The sequence below is a fragment of the Phodopus roborovskii genome, unplaced genomic scaffold (assembly GCF_943737965.1).
Source record: "Phodopus roborovskii unplaced genomic scaffold, PHOROB, whole genome shotgun sequence".
NCBI lineage: Eukaryota > Metazoa > Chordata > Mammalia > Rodentia > Cricetidae > Phodopus > Phodopus roborovskii.
In genome coordinates, this window is record NW_026125281.1 from 22,518,769 (window position 1) to 22,543,452 (window position 24,684).

At 38.8% G+C, this 24,684-nt stretch overlaps 1 protein-coding gene across 4 annotated transcripts; it reads left to right on the forward strand.

Moving 5' to 3' along the window:
- Positions 1-174: 174 nt before the first annotated feature.
- On the forward strand, positions 175-23,325 carry Cibar1 (CBY1 interacting BAR domain containing 1). 4 transcript variants are annotated; one of them, XR_007835361.1, is made up of 9 exons: positions 175-407; positions 932-1,166; positions 3,270-3,338; positions 3,929-4,030; positions 6,415-6,435; positions 7,985-8,089; positions 17,271-17,384; positions 22,103-22,176; positions 23,133-23,206. XR_007835361.1 is itself a non-coding variant. In XM_051198073.1 (9 exons), the coding sequence occupies exons 1-9, from the start codon at positions 175-177 to the stop codon at positions 23,211-23,213; spliced, it is 1,080 nt and encodes a 359-aa protein (XP_051054030.1). In that variant the 3' UTR covers positions 23,214-23,325. The 4 variants fall into 4 exon arrangements, 3 of the variants coding, with proteins under 3 accessions (XP_051054030.1, XP_051054039.1, XP_051054047.1); XM_051198073.1 differs by having other exon boundaries at positions 22,057-22,176; positions 23,133-23,325; XM_051198082.1 differs by lacking the exon at positions 6,415-6,435 and having other exon boundaries at positions 22,057-22,176; positions 23,133-23,325.
- The last annotated feature ends 1,359 nt before the right edge of the window (positions 23,326-24,684 follow it).

Below are 24,684 nucleotides of genomic sequence, written 5' to 3' on the forward strand. Positions count from 1 at the left end.
GGACAAGCATGGCATTAAGTCGTCACGTCCAGAAGCAGATCCCCGACGCCATTCACCTTTGCTTTCACGCCCCCCTTCCGGTTACTGGTGGGTTGCTTTTCTGCTTTGCTTGCCGCGGCCCGGGAGGGCTAGAGAGCAGCACGGAAGGAGGATGCTCTGCGGTCCCTCAGCCCAATGCCCTCCGGTCTCCCTTGCCCTGCTCTTGACCGCAGGGGCGCGCGCCGCGTTGCCACGGAAACGCTGGGCAGGCGCGGCGGCGCGCACTGCGCGCTCTCGCCTCCCGGTGGAAGTGGCGGCGGCTCCTGTGCCCGCGCGCCCTGGCGGCCCGGAGCCGCGCTCGTTGGGCTCCCACCCCGGGTCTCCGGCGGGGAGCAAGGCAAGATGTTGAGGCGCAACCTGGAAGACCGGTAACCGCCCGGGGCCCGGTCCTGCAGGCCGCCCGAGGGAGAGGGTCGGGTGGGCCAGGGGAGCCGGGCCCCGGGCTCGATGCCGGCCGGCCGGGTGGGAGGAGGCCGCACGGATCCCCGAGCGCTCTGCACCCCGTCCCGCAGGCTTCAGCGAGTACTGGGCCCAGAGAGTCTCCGGCCGGCACATCCCACTGAGCTCGGCCGGCCCCGCCGAGGTACGGAGCCCGGGAGGCCGCTGGGCCCGGGCCAGCGCTCACAGCTGCCGCCCCTTCCCGGCGGGCCCGGCCGGGCCTAATCCCGGGCCTGCACGGTCCCAGGCGTGGGGTCCTAGAGAAGGACGGCCTCAGGGGGAATTGGGGAGGTTGGGCTTCGGGATGCCCCGGGAATATTTGCATAGGACATTAACGGGACATCATCTTAATGTCTTTAAAAACAGTCTCTCTCTCTCTCTCTCTCTCTCTCTCTCTCTCTCTCTCTCTCTCTCTCTCTCTCTCTCTCTCTCTCTCTCTCTCTCTCTCTTTTAGAGACGCTCAAACAAAACAACTGCAGGATGCTGTCACCAATGTGGAGAAGCATTTTGGAGAGCTTTGCCAAATCTTTGCTGCTTATGTACGAAAAACTGCCAGGCTTCGAGACAAAGCTGACCTCCTGGTCAATGAAATCAACGCATATGCCTCTACGGAGACCCCAAATTTAAAGCAGGGTCTGAAAAACTTTGCTGATGAGTTTGCCAAACTTCAAGATTACCGCCAAGCAGAGGTATGAAGTGCAGTCATGGTGGCATTATTATAAGCCGAAGAAGTAATGTGTAGGAATTGTGGAGACCTTTGCATGGTAACTTATCATAACAGCGGCAAATGCACACTTGATGAAGCATTTCCTGGCCGTGAGCCCACTACAGGGAAGCTTTCTATGAACTCACAGCTTTCAAACTAAACTTTGGGTGTGTTTCAAGTCTTGAAATTCCCGATGTATTTGCCAACTTTGGTTACAGAGGCCAAGTGTCCAGAAAAGGTGGCAAATACAGCATTGGTAGGGAAGGAAAGCACCTGCATGCCCGGGGCGCATCGCGTGCGTTAAAGATGAGAACCCTGAAAATGACAAAAATGAACAAAGTACTAATTACTGGGCAGCAGAGAGCTGATATTCCCTTGGTTTGAAAGTTGAACAATCCGAAAGCTGTGGTTTATAAACGGAAGCAACCCAAGTGATATATCTGAAACTTGGCTGTGTGGTTGCTTTGAGTGGCCCGAGTCTTGCTTGCCTTTGTGGGTTCTTTCTTAAAAAGCAAAACCAACAAAAAAACCCACATGTGCTCTTCCACATACTTCTTTTAAATGCTAGTTAACTTATGAAATTTGCCAAGTTCAAACTCCATTGCTCTTTTACTTTTTTAAACAAGTGCCACTGTTCTTTGTTTAAAGCCTAAAACAAATTTCAGTTACCAACCATTTTTGAACCTATCGTGATTCTGCATACAAAATTTGAGTCACTCTGGAATACTGTAAGGAAAATGTTGAGTTCTTGGCATACATTTCTTTTACAACAAGCAATACTCAAATTACACAAGGTTTAATGTTTCAGAAGTAATGTTTAATTCATTGATAATGCTAAGGTCCCAGTTTGCCAGTACTTTTCCCTTTCTAGAAAGGTTTTGTGCTACATACCAAATAGCAAAGTGAATTGATTTGCATCTGCTCTGCTCTGTTTCCCTGCTTACCAAATGGTGGAGATGCTAATGAACATGACAAAGGTAGGCAAGGGAGAGAAATGGACACCTCAGAACAGGTCTGAATAATCCCCACTGTGCCTGCTACTGGCAATGGTGTAAACTGCCCTGAGTACTCAGAACTCTGATTTTAGAATTCTGAATGTTTAAATTACTGATGCGAACTTACTTTTTACAGTTTACATTTCCTAAAATCTTTTAAAATGAAACATCCGTATAGCATCACTTTCAGAAACTAAAGAATACATATGAAATGAAATTTCATTGATTAGGTATGAAATGGAATGGCATTGATTAGGTAAACGTGTATTATTTTTAAAAAGCATTTTATTTGCTGTAAATATGCTTGTTTTAAACAATAGATGTCATCTACTTGCCCACCCTGACAAAGTTTCGATTCCTCATCATTTTTGTGTGTATGTATGTGTAGAAAAGATACTTTTTCAGTCTCTTTTACTAGTGTTAGTAAGAGAATTGCTATTATTTTTTTTATGAAAATTTAAGTAAGTATGAGAAAATGTTTAATTCTAGATAAAAAGAGGTCTGCTTGGCAGATCAGCATCGCTAAGCCCACTTACCTTGTTCTCTAGGCTTTGATACGTCATAAATGGCTGTCTTAAAAAATGCAGCTAATACAGTAATCCCTAAGCTGTTTGCTTTTGAAAGTCATGTTTCTTTAGTGTTCCTAGTAACACTGTATCTTTCTGAAAAGTTGAGCTATAGGAATTAGGAGACAGATATCTGACAGTATCTGCTTGAACACCTGATGAAACCGGTAACAGTCCTAAAACTATAGATGTCTTAAAACATCCTGGACACTGCAGCTGTAAGGGAAACACTGCTTATTCCCGGATGAGCACTTTGAAGTGCCAGGCACATTCCTGTCAGGCTATGTCCCAGGTGCTTGTGACTGAGGCTATTGCCTTGTGGTTTATGCTTTTAATGTTTGAGTTTAGATTCTGAGTATTAGCAGTAGCCAGATGATTATTACCTGTTATAAAAATGTCAGAGGGTATCATCTTAAATTTCAAAAGTATTCATCTCTACAGTATTTATTTCAGGTTAAACAGTACTGTTTAAATTTTGATATTTCTATGTTTCTTTTCAGTTATATTTTATATAATTTTCAATAGGTTGAAAGGCTTGAAGCCAAAGTAGTTGAACCTTTGAAAGCTTATGGAACCATTGTAAAATTGAAACGGGTAAGTAAATCCATCTTCTTATCTATTTGATAGTCTGACAAGGTATGAATTTTTGTCTTTTTATAATGAATACAAAATAACATGTAGTTATTCTTTTTACATACTTTGGAAAATTTTTGGAACTTTAAAAATAATATAGCACATTTATCAAACATCCTAAGTATTCTAATATTCTACTATAGCAGTAAAAGTCATTATTATGGAAAAATTTCAAAATAATGTAATGGATGTATTTATATATTTTTGTTTTAAAGTTGGTGCCTTGTATCTTTAAAATCTGACAAACTTTAAAATCAAATTGGAGTAAAATTTACAAACACTAAAATTCTTATTTTTTGGTGTTTGTTTTTCATAAATATATATTCTCTTAGAAGCATCACCTCAACAAAAATTATAGTCATGTTTGTATGATTTATTTTTCATTCATATTTTGTCTTCCTTTGAGAACACATCAATGAAATACGTGCTCCCGTGTGCACACACATAGTACTCATAGTGCCTAGATAAACAGGAAGTAGTCTTCTATTCTTAACATAAAGTGTTTGGTTCTTAAGTTAGAAAGCTTATTAACAAAAAATGCTTATTTACAGGATGATCTCAAAGCAACATTAACAGCAAGGAATCGAGAAGCCAAACAGTTATCACAGTTAGAAAGGACACGCCAACGAAACCCATCTGATCGACATGTAATTGTATCCTTTGGATTTTGATCTTTAAAAAAAAAAAAAACATAGTTTATAAGGTGTACAGTACAAAAGTAAATTGAAATTATATATCTCCAGGTCTAAGTGTGTGGAGAATTCTCATATCCATTTAGGAACTCTCACAATAGAAACTAGACAGCTGAAAACTAGTTATACTTCCTGACTCAATGCCTTTCAGTTTTCAGATAGACTATCCCCCAATCTACTTAGAAATGTAAATGTTTGGGGGCTAAATTAAAAAGTAAACACTAATGTCTCAGTGCCCTACCTGCCATATTTCTAAGGAAGAAAGGAAAATTCCCACCATGGCCTACATCAAATTAAAAAAGGAAAATTACATGAAACCATAGCTATAACTTTCAGTCAACCCTTCAGGAGATTTGAGTATAATTAAAGTTATTGCAAGACACTACAGTGTCTAAATAGGAGTTTTTGCTGTAAAACAATTACTTCCTGAACTAGGATGTGTCTCATTTGTGACAAACTAAAACATAAATTGGTAGCACTAGCATCTCCCCGCTGCCTTTCCCCACCCTACCAAACCTGGTCCCTGTGCCTCTTTCTACTCACACTGCTAGGCTGAACACCACATGAGGAGTGGCTCTTGGTGGGCACCGGAGGATGAAGAACACTTCTGTTTCTGAAGATAGTCCCTGGTAGTGAGTTAGGGCTGCACTAGCCTGGTCCATCTTCCTCTGGACCAAAAGTACTTAAGCCCAACCTTGTACTTTAAACAAGAAGCAGCAGAGAGGCGGTTAAGTGGGCTGGTGCAGAACATTTGCTGGACATTAATTGCAGCTTAAGATTTCCAACTGGAGTCTGTTTTAAGTAAGCTGGACAAACCAGAGAAAGCTAATCCATGCCTGACAACTCTGTCAGAGACTAGGGAAGCACTAAGGAAGGAATCAAATTTGTTTTGGTCTTAGGGAACAGTCTCTAAACACAAGTAAAAATACAGGGTCTGGAATCCTGCATGGTTGTTGATTGAATCATAACCATTCATATTGATCTTTAACACAAAAATGAATATACTGCTAAGTCCCACTATGCTGGCCTGTACATGCTCTGTTAACATTGCTGTAGAGGAAGGAGGTAGTCCTTATGGCACACCTAAAACAAGATGGGAAAAGAACAGTATAAGTTAGTTCCAGGTGAATTGTTCTGCCCTCTAGATAGATCTACTTAAGAATTCTGACAACCTGGAACTGCAATGACAGTATACATGTAAATGTGTCCAGTATAAAAATAAAAATGTCCGGTCAAGAGCACCATAGTATTTTTACCAGGTAGACCCTTACAACTCAACTATTTACTTAGAAGTAGGATAAAGTTCAATATGTAAAAAGACCCCTTTTGTGACTATAATTCTAAAATCTACCTCCCCACCCCAAGGCCCCAGATGACTTCTGAACAGGCTGTGACACAGTTTGAATTCTTGGCCAAGTCTACTGGATACACTGGTGACTATTCATGGAATTGGATCTTAACATTTCCTACTTGAGATCGGTTCAGTGTAGAATTTTGAGCAATTTTCAGGGAATATAGTAATTATCACAAATGTATATTTTTCTTTGCTAAAGAGTGACTGTGGTGAGTTCTGTGCTTAGGAAGAGGATTTCAGAGTTTAGAAATTGTATGAACATTGCTAGAAGTTGGAATACAAAGACCCCAGCCATGGCTTCTGCTTCCCTATGCTTTCTTTAATCTCTGCAGAGATTCCCTGTTTTAATGAGAGGGGCAAAGACAAGATACAAAATAAAAGTCACAAGAACTGTATGTCATAGACAAAATAAAAGTCACAAGAACTGCATGTCACATACAAAATAAAAGTCACAAGAACTGCATGTCACAAACAAAATAAAAGTCACAAGAACTGCATGTCACATACAAAATAAAAGTCACAAGAACTGTATGTCATAGACAAAATAAAAGTCACAAGAACTGCATGTTACATACAAAATAAAAGGCACAAGAATTGCATGTCACATACAATAATCTTTAGGAATCAGCCTCTGAGTATTCTCAGGAAAAAAAAGATCAGAGATCAAATACCTGACAGCAGCTGTTTTCAGGGCAGCCCTTCAAAGGGTGTCTACTTTACATTTGAATTTTCTGTTAAAAAAAAAAAAAGCCCAGAAACATATAGAAATATTGTTAAATAGTTTTGAATGCTAGTTAGTATTAAATTGGCAGTCTTTATTTTTTAAAAACTATACTTTATATGGTAAATATAAACAAATATAGATACAAATTGATATACCTTTAATTGCTTATCTTCAAAGTTTAAGAGCAATTATATAAAGTTATATGATTTTATTTAAAAATGTTCAATTCTCTTTGAAATGTACTTTTTCCTATATGAAAATTTTCAGTCGCAGGTGGGCAATAAAATGGTGTGTCAAGAAATGGATCCTGAGAGTAAACCCTTTTACTTGTTTCAATTTATAGATTTTTTTAAAAGAAAGCAATAGCTAAATGTCGGAATATTATCACATCTCAAAACTTTGATTACAAATGCCAATATATGACGTTAGAGAAAACACAATTTTAGTATAATGCACAAAAGCTTACTAGAAATAATTTAATCATAAAATTGAGGTATGTCTTTGTAGTTGTTAGTATTGCTTAACATTTAAAGTATAGGAACAACTGTTGTCCTAAAGGAAAAGATGCTTAAAGAGAAATAACATAATTCAATTGGAATTTTCTGCACTTACCAGTACCATTGCCTCAGTATATACCTGAATTCTTGATAGGCAACCAGAGTGACATAGGAAACAGCTTTTTCAAACTCTCTGGAGCTGCAATTCATAAGTAAATACAATATGTAGATAGTAGCCATGATCATTTGTTTTACAACACAGTTCTAGAAAGTACAGATGTGTCACCATGTATAAAGCAAAACATTAAAATCTGCCACTTAATATTATTAGTTACATTATATATAATATATAATGACCATAAACGAAACCAAAGCAATGTAATGTTGTTAGCTTGTAAGAGTGTAATTGATCTGATTAGGCTGAGCTTGATGTTACATGCCTGTAATGCCATCATTTCGAAGGTAAAAGGAGGATCAGAAGTTCAAGGTTATCTTCCACCAGATAGTAACCTTATAGCCAGCATAGACCATGTTATATATATTCCCAAACTATACAGATACAGGTACAGGTACAGATACAGGCAGAGATACAGTGACACACACCTGTAATCACAGCTGTCAGGAGGCAGAGGCTGGAGAACTTGAGTTTCTGATCAGCCTGTTCAGAGGATCCTAGGACAGCCCAGGCTCTACAGGAAGACTGTAATGCATTTAGGGAACTCTGAGAAGACCCTTGAGTCTCACTAGTTTCAAGTGCTTGTATTTTGTAATAATAATTAAAAAAATGGTTCTGTGTCATGAAAATTGCTATAGATGTAGGTCTTTATACTGTGTTCTTAGTCCTTCACAAAGATTTATTTATTTAGTTCATTTAATCTATAAAATAGTCTCATGAGATAATCTTTATTTTACAGATAATACAATGTGAGAGCATTGGAAATACTAACAAATTATGTCTTTTCTTTGGGGATGAGGGTGAAGGAGAGAGGAATTTAAAAAAAAAAAAAAGGATAACGTGATGAATGGCACAGACTGACATAAAGGAAGGTAGCAGAAAACAAAATACTTCTAGAGTACTCAATCCAAGGGCTGCAGGGAAAAATAGCTTTAAAGGCAGCATTTTTGTTTTGAGATTAAATGTCACTTAACAAACTTAAAATTCTATATTGTGCATCATGTCTAATAGAGTTCTTTCATTGTGTGTGGCAAAAGGTAAATGTGAACAGTTTATACTCTTAGGCCCTAAAAGCTAACACCTGAATTGTAACTTTTACCACAAAATTCAGCTACATGGATTCTGATTCAGATTGTTCCTTTTGTTGGGGGATTGATTTTTTTAGGCAGAAACTGAATTGCAGAGAGCCACAATTGATGCGACCCGAACAAGTCGTCATTTGGAGGAAACTATTGACAATTTTGAAAAGCAGAAAATAAAGGACATAAAGGTAATTAACTTAATACAGAATGTTTTCTAATGTTGTTTAAAGTTAGGGAAGAAGTAATGTACTGATTTTTAGCCCAGAATCCTTAAGTTTAAAAAAATTTTAGACCAAGATATAGCAATTGTTACTATTATAGGGGATATGTGTGTATACACACACACACACACACACACACACACACACACACACACACACACATTCTGACTGCAGTTTCCTCCCCCCACCCCTTCACCTCTCCTCCTAGTCACTTCCCCCAACCCCCATCCATTCCTCCTCCATTCCTCTTCAAAAAAGGGCAGGCCTCCCATGGATATCAGCCAGCCATGGCATAACAAGTTGCAGTGAGACTAGACACAGTCTCTCCTATTAAGGCCGAAAGACGAACCCAGTAGGAGGAAGGGGTCCCCAAAACAGGCAGAGTCAGAGACAGCCCGTGCTCCCACTGTTAGAGGAGTCTGAAGAAAATCAAGCTACACAGCTGTAACATACATGCAGAGGGCCTAGGTCAGTCCCATGTGGGCTCCCTGGTTGTCAGTTCAGTCTCTGTGACCCCCATGAGCCCAGGTTAGTTGATTCTGAGGTTTCTTGTGATGTCCTTGACCCCTCTGGCTCCTACAATCCTTCCTCCTCCTCTTCTGTAAGATTCCCCAAGCTCAGACTAATGTTTGGCTATGGGTCTCCATTTGTTCCCTTCAGTTGCTGAGTGAAACCTCTCTGATAATTAGGCTAGACACCAATCTATGAATATAGCAGAATATCATTAAGAATCATTTCATTGACTTTTTTGTGGGGGGGCAGTTGTCATTGGTTCTATCCTAGGTCTGTAGGCTCTCCAGCCTCTGGGTCCTGGCAATCCAGGCAGAGTCAGGGATGGGCTCACTCATATGGCAGAGGTATAAGACTAGACCAGTCATTGGCTACCTACTCCCACAATCTCTGGACCACCCTTTCCTTACTTAGCAGGCTTCATAGACAGAACAGACTGTAGGTTGAAGGTTATGTGGCTGTGCTGGTGTCCCAATTCCTCCACTGGAAGTCTTGCCTGGTCACAGGAAATGGCCAGTTCAGACTCCTTATTGTCCATTGCCAGAAGTCCTAGCTAGGGTCACCCCCATAGATTTCTGGGAATTGCATTGCACTAGGCTTCTAGTTTTTCCCAGAGATGTCCCCCACATTCCAATTGTCTCTCCTGTTACTCTTTCCCTCCGTCCTCCCCAATCTGATCCTTCCTATTCCCATTCCTGCCCCTCATCAAGACCCCTCCCTCCAGCCACCTGCAATATCTATTCTGTTTTGTCTTCATGGTGAGATTTATGAATCCCCCTTGAGCCCTGCTTATTACATAGTTTCTCTGGATCTATGGATTGTAGCAGGGTTGTCCTTTACTCTATGGTTAATATTTACCTGTATATAAGTACATACCATGCTTGTCTTTCTGTCACTCTATAAACATAGTTGAGCAATTGCCCTTGTGATATACCAGGAATGGTATAGCTGGGTATTGAAGTAGAGCAATTCCCAATTCTCTGAGAAACTGCCATATTGATTCCCAAAGTGACTTACAAGTTTGCACTCCCACCAGCAATGGAGGAGTTTCCCCCTTACTCCACATCCTTGAAAGCATGAGCTGTCACTTGTGTTAATGATCTTAGCCATTATGACAGATATAAGATGGAATCTCAAAGTAGTTTTAATTTGCATTTGTCTGATCACTAAGGATGTAGAACATTTCTTTATTTGTTGGTCATTTGAGATTCCCCTGTTGAAAATTCCCTGTTTAGATCTGTACCCCGGTTTTAAATTGGACAATTTGGTTTGGTGATGTCTATTTTCTTGAGTTCTTTGCATATTTTGGAGATCAGCCCTCTGTTAGGTGTGGGGTTGAAAATCTTTTCCCATTATATAGGCTGCTGTTTTGTCCACTGGATAGTATAATTTGCCTTATAGAACTTTTTCAGTTTAATGAGGTCCCATTTACTGTCAGTCTTAGTGTCTGTGCTACTGGTGTTCTATTCAAAAAGTTTTCTCCTGTGCCAATGCATTAAAGGCTATTCCCTACCTTCTCTTCTTTCAGGATTAGTGTATCTGGTTTTATATTGAAGTCTTTGAACCACTTGGACTTGAATTTCATGAGGGGTGCTAAATATGGATCTATTTGATTCTTCTACATGCCAACTTCCAGTTAGGCCAGTACCATTTGCTCAAGATGCTTCCTTTTTATATTTCCAGCTTCTTTATTTAAAAAAAAAAAATTAGATATCCATAGAAGTGTGGATGTATGTCTGGGTCTTCAATTCTACTCCATTGATCAATCTTTCTGTTTTAATGCCAATAACGTGGTTTTTATTACTATGGCTCTATAGTAGAGCTTGATTGAAGTCAGGGATGGTGATGCCTCCAAAAATTCATTTATTATACAGGATTGTTTTGGCTAGCCTGGGTTTTTTGTTTTTCCATATGAAGATATGAAGTTGAGTATTGTTCTTTCAAGGTCTGTAAGGAATTGTGTTGGAATTTTGATGGGGATTGCATTGAATCTGTAGATTGTTTCTAATAAAATGACCGTTTTTACTATGTTAATCCTACCCATCCAAGAGCATGGGAGATCTTTGTATCTTCTTATATCTTCTTCAGTTTTTCTTCTAAGACTTGAAGTTCTTGTCAGATGTCTTTCACTTGCTTGGTTAGAGTTACACCAAGATATATTATTTGTAGCTATTGTGAAAGATGTTGTTTCCCTGATTTTTTTTCTCACCGCATTTATCATTTCTATATGGGAGTGCTACTAATTTTTATTTTTTATTTTTATTTTTTTTAATTTTGTATCCAGCCTGTTCCCTGAAGATGTTTATCAGCTGTAGGAGTTCCCAGGTAGAATTTTTGGGACCACGTACATATCATCTGCAAATATCAATACTTTGGCTTCTTTCTAATTTGTATTCCTTTATCTCCTTTTGTTGCCATGCTGCTCTAGCTAGAACTTTGAGTACTATATTGAATAGATATAGAGAGAGTGGACAGCCTGTCTTGTTCCTTATTTTAGTGGAATTGCTTTGAGTTTATCTCCATTTAGTTTGATGCTTGCAGTCAGCTTGCTGAATATTCCTTTTATTATGTTTAGGTATGTCCCTTATATCACTGATCTCTCTAATACTTTTTTTAAGTTTGTTTATATGGTGGATCACATTGATAGATTTTCGTATGTTGAACCATCCCTGAATCTCTGGGATATCTTTTTGATGTATTCTCGGATTTGGTCTGTGAGCATTTTATTAAATATTTTTGCATCAATGTTCATGAGGGAAATTGGTCTGTAATTCTTTTTCTTTGTTGACTCTTTGTGCGGTTTGGATATCAGGGTGATTGTGGCCTAAAATGAATTTGAAAATGTTCCTTCTGTTTCTATATTCTGGAATAATTTGCAGAGTACTGGTATTAGCTCTTCGAAGGTTTGTACAATTCTGCGCTGAAACCATCTGGCCCCGGCCTTTTTTGGTTGGGAGACTTTTGGTGGCTGCTTCTATTTTACTAGGAGTTATAGGGCTATTTAAATGATCTGATCTTTATTGAACTTTGGTAAGTAATATTTATTGAGAAAATTGTCTATTTCTCTTATATTTTCCAATTTTATGGAATACAGGTTTTTGAAGTAAAACCCAATGAGTCTTTGGATTTTCTTGGTGTCTGTTGTTATGTCCCCTTTTCATTTCTGATGTTGAGTATTCTCTCTGTGTGTCATTTAGTTTGGATAAGGTTTTGTCTATGTTGATTTTCTCAAAGTACAAACTCCTTGTTTCATTGATTCACTGTATTGTTGCCTTTGGTTCTGTTTTATTAATTTGAGCCCTGGATTTAATTATTTCCTACCATCTACTCCTCTTGGGTATGTGTGCTCTTTTTGTTCTGGAGCTTCCAGGTGTGTTTTTAAGTTGATAGTATGAGATCTAATTTCTTTATGAAGGCACTTAGTGCTATGAACTTTCCTCTTAGCACTGCTTTCACTGTGTCCCATAGGCTTGGGTATGGTACACATTCATTTTCATGGGATTCTAGAAAGTCTTTAGTTTCTTTCTTCATTTCTTCTTTGACCCAGTGGTGATTCAGTAGAGAGTTGTCCAGTTTCAATGAGTTTGTAGGCTTTCTGTTGTTTCTGTTGTTGTTGAAATCCAGCTTTAGTTCATAATGATCTGGTAAGGTATAGGAAGTTATTTCAAATATCTTGTGACCACGTATATGGTCAGTTTTGCAGAAGGTTCCATGAGGTGCTAAGAAGACAGTATATTCTTTTATTTGGATGAAATGTTCTCTAGATGTCTATTAAGTTCATTTGAGCCATGTCTGTTAGTTCCAGTATTTCTTTTGTCTGGACAATCTGTCCATTGGTGAGAGTGGAGTATTGAAGTGTCCCAAAATTAATGTGTGTGGTTTGATGTGTGATTTAAGCTTTATTAATGTTTCTTTTACAAATATGGGTACCCTTGCATTTGGAGCACAGATGTTCAGAACTGAAAGATCATTTTGGTGGATTTTTTCCTTTGGTGAGTATGAAATGTCTTTCCCTATCTCTTTGGATTAACTTTGATAGATATTAAATAGCTACACCAACTTGCTTCTTGGGTCCATTTACTTGGAAAATCTTTTTCTAACCCTTTACTCTAAGGTAATGGCTATCCTTACCTAGATTTTCCATCCCCAGGGTTCTCTGAGTTTGTTTTCTTTATTGCTTCTATTTCCGTTTTCAGGTATTGAACAGTTTTATTCATTTCCTTCACGTGTTTGTATTTTCCTGGATTTCTTTAAAGTATTTATCCATTAAGGACCTCTATTGTCTTCATAAGACTGGATTTAAGATCATTTTCTTGTGCTTCAGCTGTGTTAGAACTTCCCAGGTGGCTGTAGTTGAGTAGCCAGGTTCTGGTGGTGCCATATAGCCCTGGCTGGTGTCGATTGTGTTCTTACACTGGCCTCTAGCCATCTGGATTTGGAGTTATTAGAGGTTTAGGCGCTGGTTTCTGAGTTTATCTTTGTTAGTTGGATGTTTTTTCCCTTGGTTTCTGTTTCTTCTCTGGTCATCTTGCTTGAGTGGCCCAGGGTCTAGTGATCAGTAAGTTTTCAGATCCAGCAGAGTGTCTCCCCTGAGGATTTTGTGACCTGCATAATCTCTGGAGTTCTGTGTGCCAACTCACTTATGAGGTTCCAAGTACCTGTGTGGCCTCTGGGGTTCTGAGTACCCCCTTGGTCTAATATGTTGTGGCCTCCACTGGAGTTGTGGGATATGGAGCCCAGGGGAAGGGGTGCTGCTGGAGGCTGTTGTGTTGTGTGTACTTAAAGGAGTGTTTGCAGGCAGTCGGTGGCATCTTACCCGCAGTCCCTAGTGCCAGCATGGCCTCCAACAAAGCAGAAGTCTTCTGGAGAATCAAGGGACTGTATTCTTAACAAGCTAACATGTATTTATGTATCAGACACCATTCCCCCACACCTTAAACAAAGTATTTCATTTACACCAACTTTACCTTAAAAAAAAATAAGCAAATATACATAGTAACTTACTCAATGAACTCCAACCAAAAATATAAACTGTAAACCAGTTGTGTTTTTAAACCTGTGATTTCCATTATAGTAGACTGCTATTAATTATTATAGTAGACTGGCATTAAATTAACAGCTGTTATTTTCAAAACTTTAAAAAGATTAAGAAAGCAGACTGAGCAAACATGATGAGCAAGCCAGTAAGTAGCTCCCCTCCCATCAGCTCCTGCCTTGAGCTCCTGTCCTGACTTCCTTCAGTGATGGACTCAAGTGTAAGCAAATAAAGCCCTCCCCCCCCCCCCCCCGCTTGCTTTTTGTCATAGCGTTTCATCACGGCAATAGTGCCCCTAATTAGGACAGTAACATAAATGGTATCAGTGATGAAGTGTTTGGTTCCAAGTGTCCATAACTGCCTTTACTGTGTGACAGACCTGCAGATTTGACTTTTCTGCAGGTCTTTGAGGACAGTGCTTTAGGTGTGTTTGAAAGGTCTTAACTATTGCTCAATGATCATTTTACATGCTATTAAAAAGGAAGGAGTCTGGACTCATTGACCATTTTCCTATGTCAGCTGCTATTTTTGCTACATTGTCAATAAAATAAAAGATACCTGACACATAGTTCATTCATCTCTGAAAGCAATGCATTTGAATATTTCCTGGGCATAGCTTTGAAACATTTCAGAGCCTCTAAACTAAATCACAGGCTCTACACTGTGCTATGTAAAAACAGGTTATTTCTCAGAGTATCCAAAGAGGATGTCCTAAAATAACATCTTTTCCAAGTGGAGAGAATATGGGAGGTATGGAGTTCTACAACTTCTGACATTCTTTGTAAAATTTAGGGTTAAGAGTTCTAAGAAAATTAGCATTGACCTGAACAAGGAGAGAAGGAAGGATGATTCCCTTCGCTGCTAACCCTTCCTTACACCTGCAAATGTTTTTCACGTGAAGCCTGTGACCTTTGGGTTCACTTTTGTCTCCCACCTTTATGCATGCTACCTCAACAGGTGTTATAAATGTCCTGCTCATACTGAATACAAAATTGAGGCAAAGGAAGTGAGTGCATATTTCCTAGCTTCAGTGACCAGTTCCAGGGATTTCTGAAATAGATGAAGGCTGCACAGTGTGTCCGAGTTCCTCTCCATGTCTGCAATACTGTGTCCCTCGAAAAACGCCTCTCGGTGTTCACAGGGAGAAAAGAAAATCACTTTGGAAAAGTAGTTAGTACACAACTCACTGCTTTTTAAGGTGTGTGCAGCCATCACCAGTTCTGGAACATTTTTATCACCTCAACTTTGTCCACTTTAGCTTTACCTCGCTGCCCTGCTTACAGGCCTAAGAAACCACCATTCTAGACATTCCACCATGAAAGGAATGATTTTTCTGTTTTATTTCACTTAGCATGTTTATAGGTTTATCCATGTTGTAGTCTGCAGCAGTCTTTCATTGGTTTTGGCCAAATAAATGTGATTGTACGATACTATTTTGTTTATCCATTAGTCAGTTAATGGCTACTTCAATTGCTCCTACCATTTGGCTGTTTAATTTAAACATTCCTATACATGTTCTTGTGTAGAAATACATATATGAATTTGCTAGATCATACAGTAACTGTTAACTATTTGCATAATTGCCAAACTGTTCCAAAGCAGCAAAATATATAATTTCCTATGTATATTTAAGAAATATACATAAATTACTAGATCATGCAGTAACTGTTTAACTACTTGAGGAAATGCCAGACTGTTCCAAGATGGCTTTCTCACTGTACACCCTTCCTAGCATTGTATGATGGTACCTAATTCTTTTGACTCCTTACTACTTCCTTTTTACAATTTTTATTGTAGCCATACTGGTGTGTGTAAAGTAGCATCTTACTATAGTTTTGATAATCGTCAATAACTTTTTTGTTTTGGAGACAGGGTCTCTCCTTGTAGCCCTGACTGTCCTAGAACTCACTCTGTAGATCAGACTGGCCTCAGACTCACAGAGATCCACCTGCATCTGTCTCCCAAGTACTTGTTTTAAAGGTATACACAACTACCTACTTGGAAAAATGCCCATTCTGGCCTTTGTCCATATTTCAATGGGTTATTTTTACTATTAGGGTGTAAAGGTTCTTTTGTTTGTTTTTTGTCATATTCTGAATACAAGTTGCTTACTAAATTGCTTTCTTGATGGTATTATATGAACACAGATTTTTCAATTTTAGTGACATCTATTCAGTTTCTTCTGTTGCTTTGGTCTAGTGTCATGGCTAAGAATCCATTGCCAAATTGGGTGGTGATTTCTCTCAGCTTTCCTTTAAGTTTTGTCATTTCCTTTCATGTAAAGTCTGTGATGCACTTACATTTACATTGTCTGAACTCAGGGTTAAATTCCATCCCTTTTGTATATCCCTTTGTTAAAAATGTCTCATTTTTCTGGAGTCTTACTGATGTGATCATGTTCTTAGACAGTAGAACAATGTCATAATTCTTCTGTGGGTTTTTTGTTTGTTTTTTTTTTTTTTTTTTTTTTTTTTTACCCTAACTTAGGGAAACTAGCAATTAAGGGATTGGTTCCTAGTCAGAAGCCATTCAAGCTTGTAAGGTATCCCTGTGTATCTCTGGAGATGCTCAGTATGAAATTCCAAGTGGTATCTAAACACAGTGCTTTTCATTGATACTCAGTTGTACATACAAGATAGCCCTTCATGACCTACATCCTAGAGTAACAATTATTGCTGGTCATAGTTTCATGTCTCATCTCAGAAAGAAGCCAGTCTTCTATAGTTTAAAATATATGCTTCAACAGATGCAGTGAACTACAGCTAAGCACTGGGCTGAGCTACTAGAGTTGAAGAGAGGGAGGAGGGATCATATGAGCAAGGAGGGGGTCAAAATTGTGATGGGGAAAACCACAGAGACAGTTGACTTAAGCTAGTGGGAGCTCATGGACTCTGGACTGACAGCTGGGGAGCCTGCATGGAACCCAACTAGGTCTATGAATGTGAGTGACAGTTACGTGGTTTGATCTGCTGGGGTGCCCCTGACAGTGGAACCAGGTGCATTGCTTGTTTTTTGGAGCCCATTTCCTATGGTGGGATACCTTGCTCAACCTTGATACAGGGGAGAGGGGTTTGGTCCTGCCTCATCTTGGTATGCCAGACTTTGTTGACTCCCCAATAGAGAGACCTTACCCCCTCTGAGGAGTGGATGGAAGTCAGAAAGGAGAAGTGTGGGGGCAGGAGAATGGGATGGAGGGGAACTAGGATCAGTATGTAAAATGAAAAACAAAAAATAAAAAATGCTTCAAAATTTTAACACGATTATTTATAGAACATAGTACTGGAGTATATAGTCGTAAACATTTTAGTCATCTGTTTTTTATCCAAATGTCAATTATCATGTAAAAAGAGAATTTTTTTTTAAAAAAAAAAGTAAATAGTGATTAGGGCAATATTTTGCATAATTAATTTTTTGCCATAAAAAGTCTTGACATATTATTTATTTCAGTTATGGTTTGTCCTGCACAAAAACTGACATCTTGTTCTTTCATAAAATACTAAGACTATATAATGGGAATATAAAATTCTATGGTTCTATAATAAACTCTTAAATACATAAAAACAATTTAAATGACTTTTAAATTGCAATCTTTGTGTTTTTCAGAACATATTTTCTGAGTTTATCACGATTGAAATGTTATTTCATGGCAAAGCTTTAGAGGTCTTCACTACTGCATACCAAAACATACAAAAGATCGATGAGGATGAAGATCTAGAGGTAGGCCTGCGTCTAGACTCGGTTCTTCCTTTAGTGTGGGAATGCTTGAGAGCTTCAGTGTGTATGGGTAATACTCTCAAATGTGTAACCCTAATAACTGACCTTCTGTGTTTTTTCATTAATACTTTAGCAAATGACTGTCACTCTTCAAGTACTCAAACTCACATTTAATCTTCACCCTTTCCATGTTTTCTTCTTTAAAAGATTATCAGACTTTTGCACAACTATAAAATAGTAGCAAATATTTATGTAACCATTGCTTTGAATAGATCTGTATATTTAACTATGCTAATTGATCCACCAACTTTAATGAAGAATACCTGCTTTCCTCACTCTAAGAATAAGGAAAGACTGAAATAGAGTCAGGAAGTTTCCCAGAGGATGATAGCTAGTTTAGTAGCACAGGTGGGAGCCAACTCTAAAAGTCTACCACAACGCTGGTCTTATGCTTTGTACTCAAGGCTACAGCTAGCGTTGAAGGTAGGCGACTTGCACGCACCGTTTCCTGCAAGAAAAACACTGCATGGCAGGTTCAAGTGATCTCTGTACTTTTCCTGCAAAACTTGAGTCCCCTTTACAAGTACCGGTCTCCTTTTTCTAACATTTCTGACTTGCGAACTGACCCTCAAGTTCAGTTCTTTGGTCCTTAAAATGTGTTTCCTCATTCCAGAGGCCCTAGATGTCACAGGACACCCTTTATAACTTATCACTGCTCTCAGTCAGCTAGCTAAGTAGGTTGTGTAGAAGAAATAGATGAAAAACTAAAGGTTCAAGGTTGTATAGTAGATGTACTTTTGAACAACTTTCTTCACATTCCAGTGGAATAGTACTGAATAAATTAACTTCTTTACATATCTTCATGACAAAATAAAAATCATGCCTCTTGCTCCTAAGATGTCCAAGCAGCAACTGGTTTGTTCAGCACCTGTATGCCAAGCACCATTCTAAGTACCAGGACCATGAATAAGAAATAGTCTACATTGTCAAAGCTAATTATAATCTACCAGTGATATGAAGGAGGCACAAATTCTATATAGCCATTAAAATTCTATAATACATCCAATCCTGTACCATGCGGTGTATGTGTGTGTGGGGGGGGGGGGAGAGGGAGGAAAGGAAAGTTCCACAGTCTTAAAGCCAGAGGAGCTCGAGATGGAGATGCCTAGCAAAAACCTTATGATGGCATAGAATACAAAGGTCCTTGGGCTATTGTGAATGAAGAACAATGTACTTTAAATATTTAGCATGGAATGAATGGAAACATAGCCCTCAACCTCTGTTATACCATTTAGCATCTGTGACTCTGGACCAGGAGAAGTATATGCACATAAAACCTGATGGTTTCTTGGAAACAAGAAAAATGCAGAGGGACATAACTTTTTCTTCATAGTCACACTTCTTGATTTATTCCAGCAGCAGTGAACGTTTTGTACTTACTACAAACTATTGCACATAAATAGTATTCTGTGGTTCATTTCTCCTTCAAAATTAATTTGTGTGCTTTCATTTGAGAGGATATCCAGACCTTGCAATTTCTCTCAATCTTGGACATTGCCAATATATATTTCTGTAAATCTGTTTTTATAGCAAAAGGGTTCATCTTAATACTTGTCTAAACTTTAATCTCAAGGGTCCTGTGTCATGTTATTTTTCTTATTTTTTTAAATTTCATTTTACATTCCAACCACAGTTCTCCCTCCCACCCCGCCCACACTCCCAACCACTCCTCCCAAAGGTTAAGGGCTCCCATGAGGAGTCAACAAAATCTGGCACATTAAGTTGGGGCAGGACCAAGACTTTCCCCCTGCATTAAGTCTGAGCATGGTATCCTACCATAGGGAGTGGGCTCCCAACAAGCTAGCTCATGAACCGGGATAGATCCTAATTCTGCTGCTAGGGGCCCCTCAGATCAGCTTTTCACAACTGTCTTCCATAGTTGAGTCCCACAGAGGCCCCATAGCTGTCAGTCCAGAGTTCATGCATTTCCACGAGTTTGGTTCAGCTGTGTCTGTAGATTTCCCCTCCATGATCTTGACCTCCCTTGCTCATGTATTCCCTCCTCCCTCTCCTCGACTGGATTCCTGAAGCTCTGCCTGGTGCTTGGCTGTGGATCTTTGCATCTGGTTCCATCAATTCGTGTTATTTTTCTTTGCTAGAGAAGTTTATAGTGTTCAAACAAAAATATATCATCCCTCTCAATACTAGGTGACCTTGAACCACCCATCTGTTATACCTAGATGTCATCAATGTAAAATCTGCTAACTTAATTATTCTTCAACTATCCTAAAATAATAGTTCTTACATGCTAAATTGTCTCCCTTGATTCCATTTGTATTCTGCAGTATTGGAAGAGCAGCAGTTCTCACTCAACCTGTGGGTCATGACCCCTTTGGGGATGTGTGACTCTTTCACAGGGGTCACCTAATACCATGGGAAAACACAGAGATTTACATTTGTAACAGCAAAATTGCAGTTATGAAGTTGCAACAAATATAATTTTTTGAGACAGGGTTTCTTTTTATAACAGTCCCAGATATCCTGGAACTTGTTTTGTAGACCAGGCTAGTCTCGAACTCACCTGCCTCTGCCTCTGCCTCTGCCTCCCAAGTGCTGGGAGTAAAGGCATGCACCACCACCTCCTGGCTACAACAAAATCATTTTATGGTTGGGGTCACCACAATGAAGAATGGTTAAGGGTTGCAGTATTAGGAAGGTCGAGAACCCCCAGCTTACAGGAATGTAAGGGACAGTCTTTAGTTTGGTTCTTTACGTCCACAAAATGGGGATTATGTCGGTGTTAGCATTCATTAGGCAAAAGTGAATTTAATTAACACCATTTATTTGGAAGAATGGCAGAGATAAAACAGGGTTTCTTTCAGTAGAAACTTAAGGTTGTTTGTAGAGTGATTTGATCAAACTTAGTAACATAACAATTATGCTTGAGAATAATAGGAGCTGCTGGCTACCGAATAAGAAAAAGATAACATTTGACTTGGCTCCAAGGATTGTAAATTAGCAGAGATGCCCTGCTGATGAACCAGCAATAAAGAGGCACAGTATAATGTACATTCGTCACATAAGTTAGTTCTGCTAGTTTGAGTGACATGAGGCCTCTGATGATCACTCTAAAGTCAACAGTTGACTCTGGTAGGTAAGAGCCACAGAAAAGGATTTTTGGTTAAGAATATTTAGTCTGCAGTAATAGGTTAAATAGGCTGTGAAGAAAGGTACATAGTCAGTATGTAGAAGTACTTCAGGTAAGAAATTAAATATAATGCCCATGCTGCTAGGTATAAAGCCTTTCATTATAAAACAGTCTACACCCAATACAGTAGGACTAGGTTTATGTAGCTATCTTAATATTAAAAATCAAAATCCCTTACAAACCATGCCAAGTGGTTAGCAGCCACACAAAGCCAGAGGCCTTTTTTGGACATGGAACATTTCCTTCATCTCAGAATATGTTATTGGATACTATTAGTTTATAATAAAAAGTTTATGCACTATATAGCAAATTCACTAGTTGATAAGACATTAAATTAAGTGACTGCACTGAAGATGTAGCAGTAGGAGAGATGCACATTTTCTGGGTGAGCTGGTAAGACATTAAATTAAGTGACTGCACTAAAGATGTAGCAGTAGGAGAGATGCACATTTTCTGGGTGAGCTGGCTGTAAACAGATGAAGCAGTACAAGAGGAAAGCTAGCAGTGACTGGCATGGATGAGGAAGAGCTGGGGTCAGGGAAGATAGACTTAAGGGTTCCGATGAGCAGTGCTGTGGGATGCTTTCCAATTCTAATGGGGAGGTGAAATACAGTAAGTGATCAGTTTTTTAAAAGTTATACTTTGAAGAAAAAAAGAACTGAAGTAGATGCATGTTTCTAGAGCACTGGTTCTCAACCTGTGGGTGGCAACCCCTTTGAGGGTCAAACGACCTGTCACAGGGTCACCCTTAAGACCATTGCAAAACACAGATACCAGTGATTCATGACAGTAGCAAAAGTATAGTTATGAAGTAGCAACAAAAATAATTTCAATAATTTCATGTTTGGAGGGATCACCACACTATATTAAAGGGCTGCTGCAGTAGGAAGGTTGAAAACCACCTTTTAGAGGGAACCCGTGGAAACCAAAAATCTTTGTAAATTTGTAGTTTTGACAGTAAAAGAAAAATGCACATTGAGAAACAATTAGGATGACATTTTAATTTTTTTTAATAAAGAGTTTGGACAGAGGTTTTTGAAAGTCACACTGATCTTGACTCTTCATCTAGAAATATGGGGTAAGCATAAGAGAGGGAGGCTTGAAAAACACTTGACAATATTTGAGAGCACTGAGAAGTTCAGATTCTATTGATGCTGGTGTTCATGTTAGTGTTAGGGCGGCTGCAGTGCAAACTGCACGGTGACACTCGCGCTGTGGGAAAGAGCCAGCATAATTGTGTACCACACTAGCTTTCAGTTGCTGCAACCAAATGATCTTATGATTACTGAACATCTTTTATCAACTTGCATGATCCTAGTAGAATTTTTTTTTTTACCCTTTTCTAACTTGACTAGATCTATAATTTTTTCCTCCAGAGCTTACAATAACTCAAATTTAAGAATGTAAGCTGGTTATCTAGATGTTCATTTTGCATCTACTTTATAATGTTGTTTTACATTGCAATAGGTTTTCCGAAATTCTCTGTATCTACCAGATTATCCATCTCGTTTAGATATTGTAAGAGCAAATTCAAAGTCACCTCTTCAGAGATCAGTGTCAGCTAAGTGCACATCTGGAACTGGACAGGTGAGCTAAAAAATACTAATAGAATGTGAGTTGATGCCTTTGGAACATGTTGCGTACTAAGTAGAAAGGCTTCTCCTGTGATGTGACCCCATGCAATTCATTGTCTCTGGCCATAGTTCTTCCTCTAAACACGATGAGAAGAGCCTATGGGCACATGCTACTTACTCTGAGGCAGAGCAGTGAAGGAACAGATGGGAGACACACAACAGTGCTAAGACACATTTTCTGTGTCTAGTATCAACACAAATTCTAAATATACCCAAAAGTGGCTTTGTCTAAGCATAACTCATGGACAACAGCTATGACTGTAACTGTAATGTACCTCAGAATTTTATAATGGAATAAAGCAATCTCAAAAGACAATTTTAAGTAAAATTACTAAAAGACAGACGTCCTGACATTGGATTCTGTGCATTATTTCTGCTTTGCATTATCTCTTCCTCCAGCCAAATTATATCTCTATTATTTTTTTCCTTGACACATGTATTCCATCTAAAATCCTATTTAGAACTTAATACTTAGACTTAACCTTACTAACTTGAGGTCAGGTACCTGGGGGTTGGGTAGGATACTGTCTGTATGGAACATCTGTCAGTAGCATACATATCCATAGTGTGACCCCCTCTGGTGTGCAGACATTGCAGTGTTCCTGGATGGCACCAATCACCCTCAGAGGGGTTTCGGTAAGATAGCTAAGGGCGAGTCAGAGGTACACCGCTGAGCTGGTTCTCAGCTCACTCCACAGTGATGGTATTTTATGTCTCTGAAGCATCTGCTGGAGTCAAATATGCTTAACCTCATATATACTGATAAATAAAGACTGCAGCCTTAAAATTCACAGGGAACTTAGCCATTTTCTAAAATAGTTGTTCTATATTACCTTTCCTATAAGGACACGTAAAAAGATGCCAAATGTGTAAAAACTTTTTAAAATCTTTTTCATGTGTTGTTAACAGATAGCCAACTCTCGAACAAGAAAAGACCAAGTAGAAGATGAAGATGATGAAGAGTTAGATGTGACAGAAGATGAAAATTAATTTTAAGAAAACTTCACATTTCCATTTTCATGTTAAGTGAAATCCAGGATCACTTTATACTCACTTGACAGGTTAAACTTCAAAATGAAATACTACTATGAAATTGGGGGGGGGGGGGCGGGGGCTAAAGGCAATTAGGCTCACCAAAAGAAAAAAAGTTTTTTTAATGTTCCATACCAGACCTTTGTTATTGTGTTTGTTTTTTTCAAGACAGGGTTTCTCTGTGTAGCCCTGGCTGTCCTGGCACTCACTCTGTAGATCAGGCTGTCCTGAAACTCACAGATATCCTCCTGCCTCTGCCTCCCAAGTGCTGGGATTAAAGGCATGTGCCACCACACCCGGCTCATACCACTCTTTCAACATCCTATTTTGGTAGTGTATTTTTTTTCTGTATATGTTCTATTAAACAACAACAACAAAAGTTATGTATATCAAAGCATTTCAGATTTAATTCAGTATATATATATATATATATATATATATACATATTAAAGATGCAAAAGGAATCAGATAACAAAAGATTGAATAATTCCTTTCAGTTTCTTTAGGTTAAAACTTTAGATTTTGAGTACCAGAAGAGCTCATTTAATAATAATATGCCATAATGCCTTAAGTAAAAAGATTGCTTCTCTTGCTTTTATTATAACCTTATGTTTCATCATTTGGTGCGTAAATTTAGTTTCTTCAGCAAAAATGTAGCTAAGTAAAAGGTATGGAATGCCGACATCAGGTTTTATAAGTGTACAGCTTAAAGGCTGCATCCAACCTTACTGGTTTACAACAAACTAACTCTAAAGCACTATTCACTCTACTTGTGTAAATCACTGACACTTGGAGGGCAAGTGATTTGTTAGAAATGTTCCTCCCTCATCATAGAATGCCATGATCCACTAAACACACTATCAGGCCACCACAGTCAATAAACATGTACATAATTTATTCCTAAATCTACAGACTTTCATTATGTCTGACATTTCTTTTTCTTTTGTTTAAAAAAAAAAAAAGAAAAACACTTTTATGAACCTCAAAGCAATTATTCAAAACAAAAAAATTTAAAGTATTTCTCCCTGAGAATACTTTTAAGATTACTTTGGTACTTTTTCTCACAATACTTTAAAGCCCTGGGTTAGTTAAGGAAGGGAGATTATTACTTGATTTTAATATTTTTGCTCAGTATTCAAATTTGATATTGAGCTGAGAGGAGAAACAGCTGTGGTATTTCAGTTGCTGTCAGTGAATCGTAACTTCTCTCAAGCAGCAACTGCCTCAAGTCATGCCTAATACAGCAAACAGTTGTGGTTCTACAGCTGCTGTTCCTACTTCAGAGAATGTTCTAAGAACAAGAGCTCAGTGTGGGAACAAGCCTGCTGTTCCACTTTAGATGGCAGAGACTGGGGATTGGTTGTCCAAGGTCATCCTTGGCTTCATCCGAGTTCAGGACCAGCATGGACTACAGGAGACTACAAAACAT

Excerpts from the sequence above, each read along its gene's own strand:
- Cibar1 (XM_051198073.1), top strand. The coding sequence starts at position 175 with ATGCCCTCCGGTCTCCCTTGCCCTGCTCTTGACCGCAGGGGCGCGCGC. Across the intron at positions 4,031-6,414 it reads CATCTGATCGACATGTAATT|TCGCAGGTGGGCAATAAAAT; the intron begins GTATCCTTTGGA and ends GAAAATTTTCAG. Across the intron at positions 6,436-7,984 it reads CGCAGGTGGGCAATAAAATG|GCAGAAACTGAATTGCAGAG; the intron begins GTGTGTCAAGAA and ends TGATTTTTTTAG.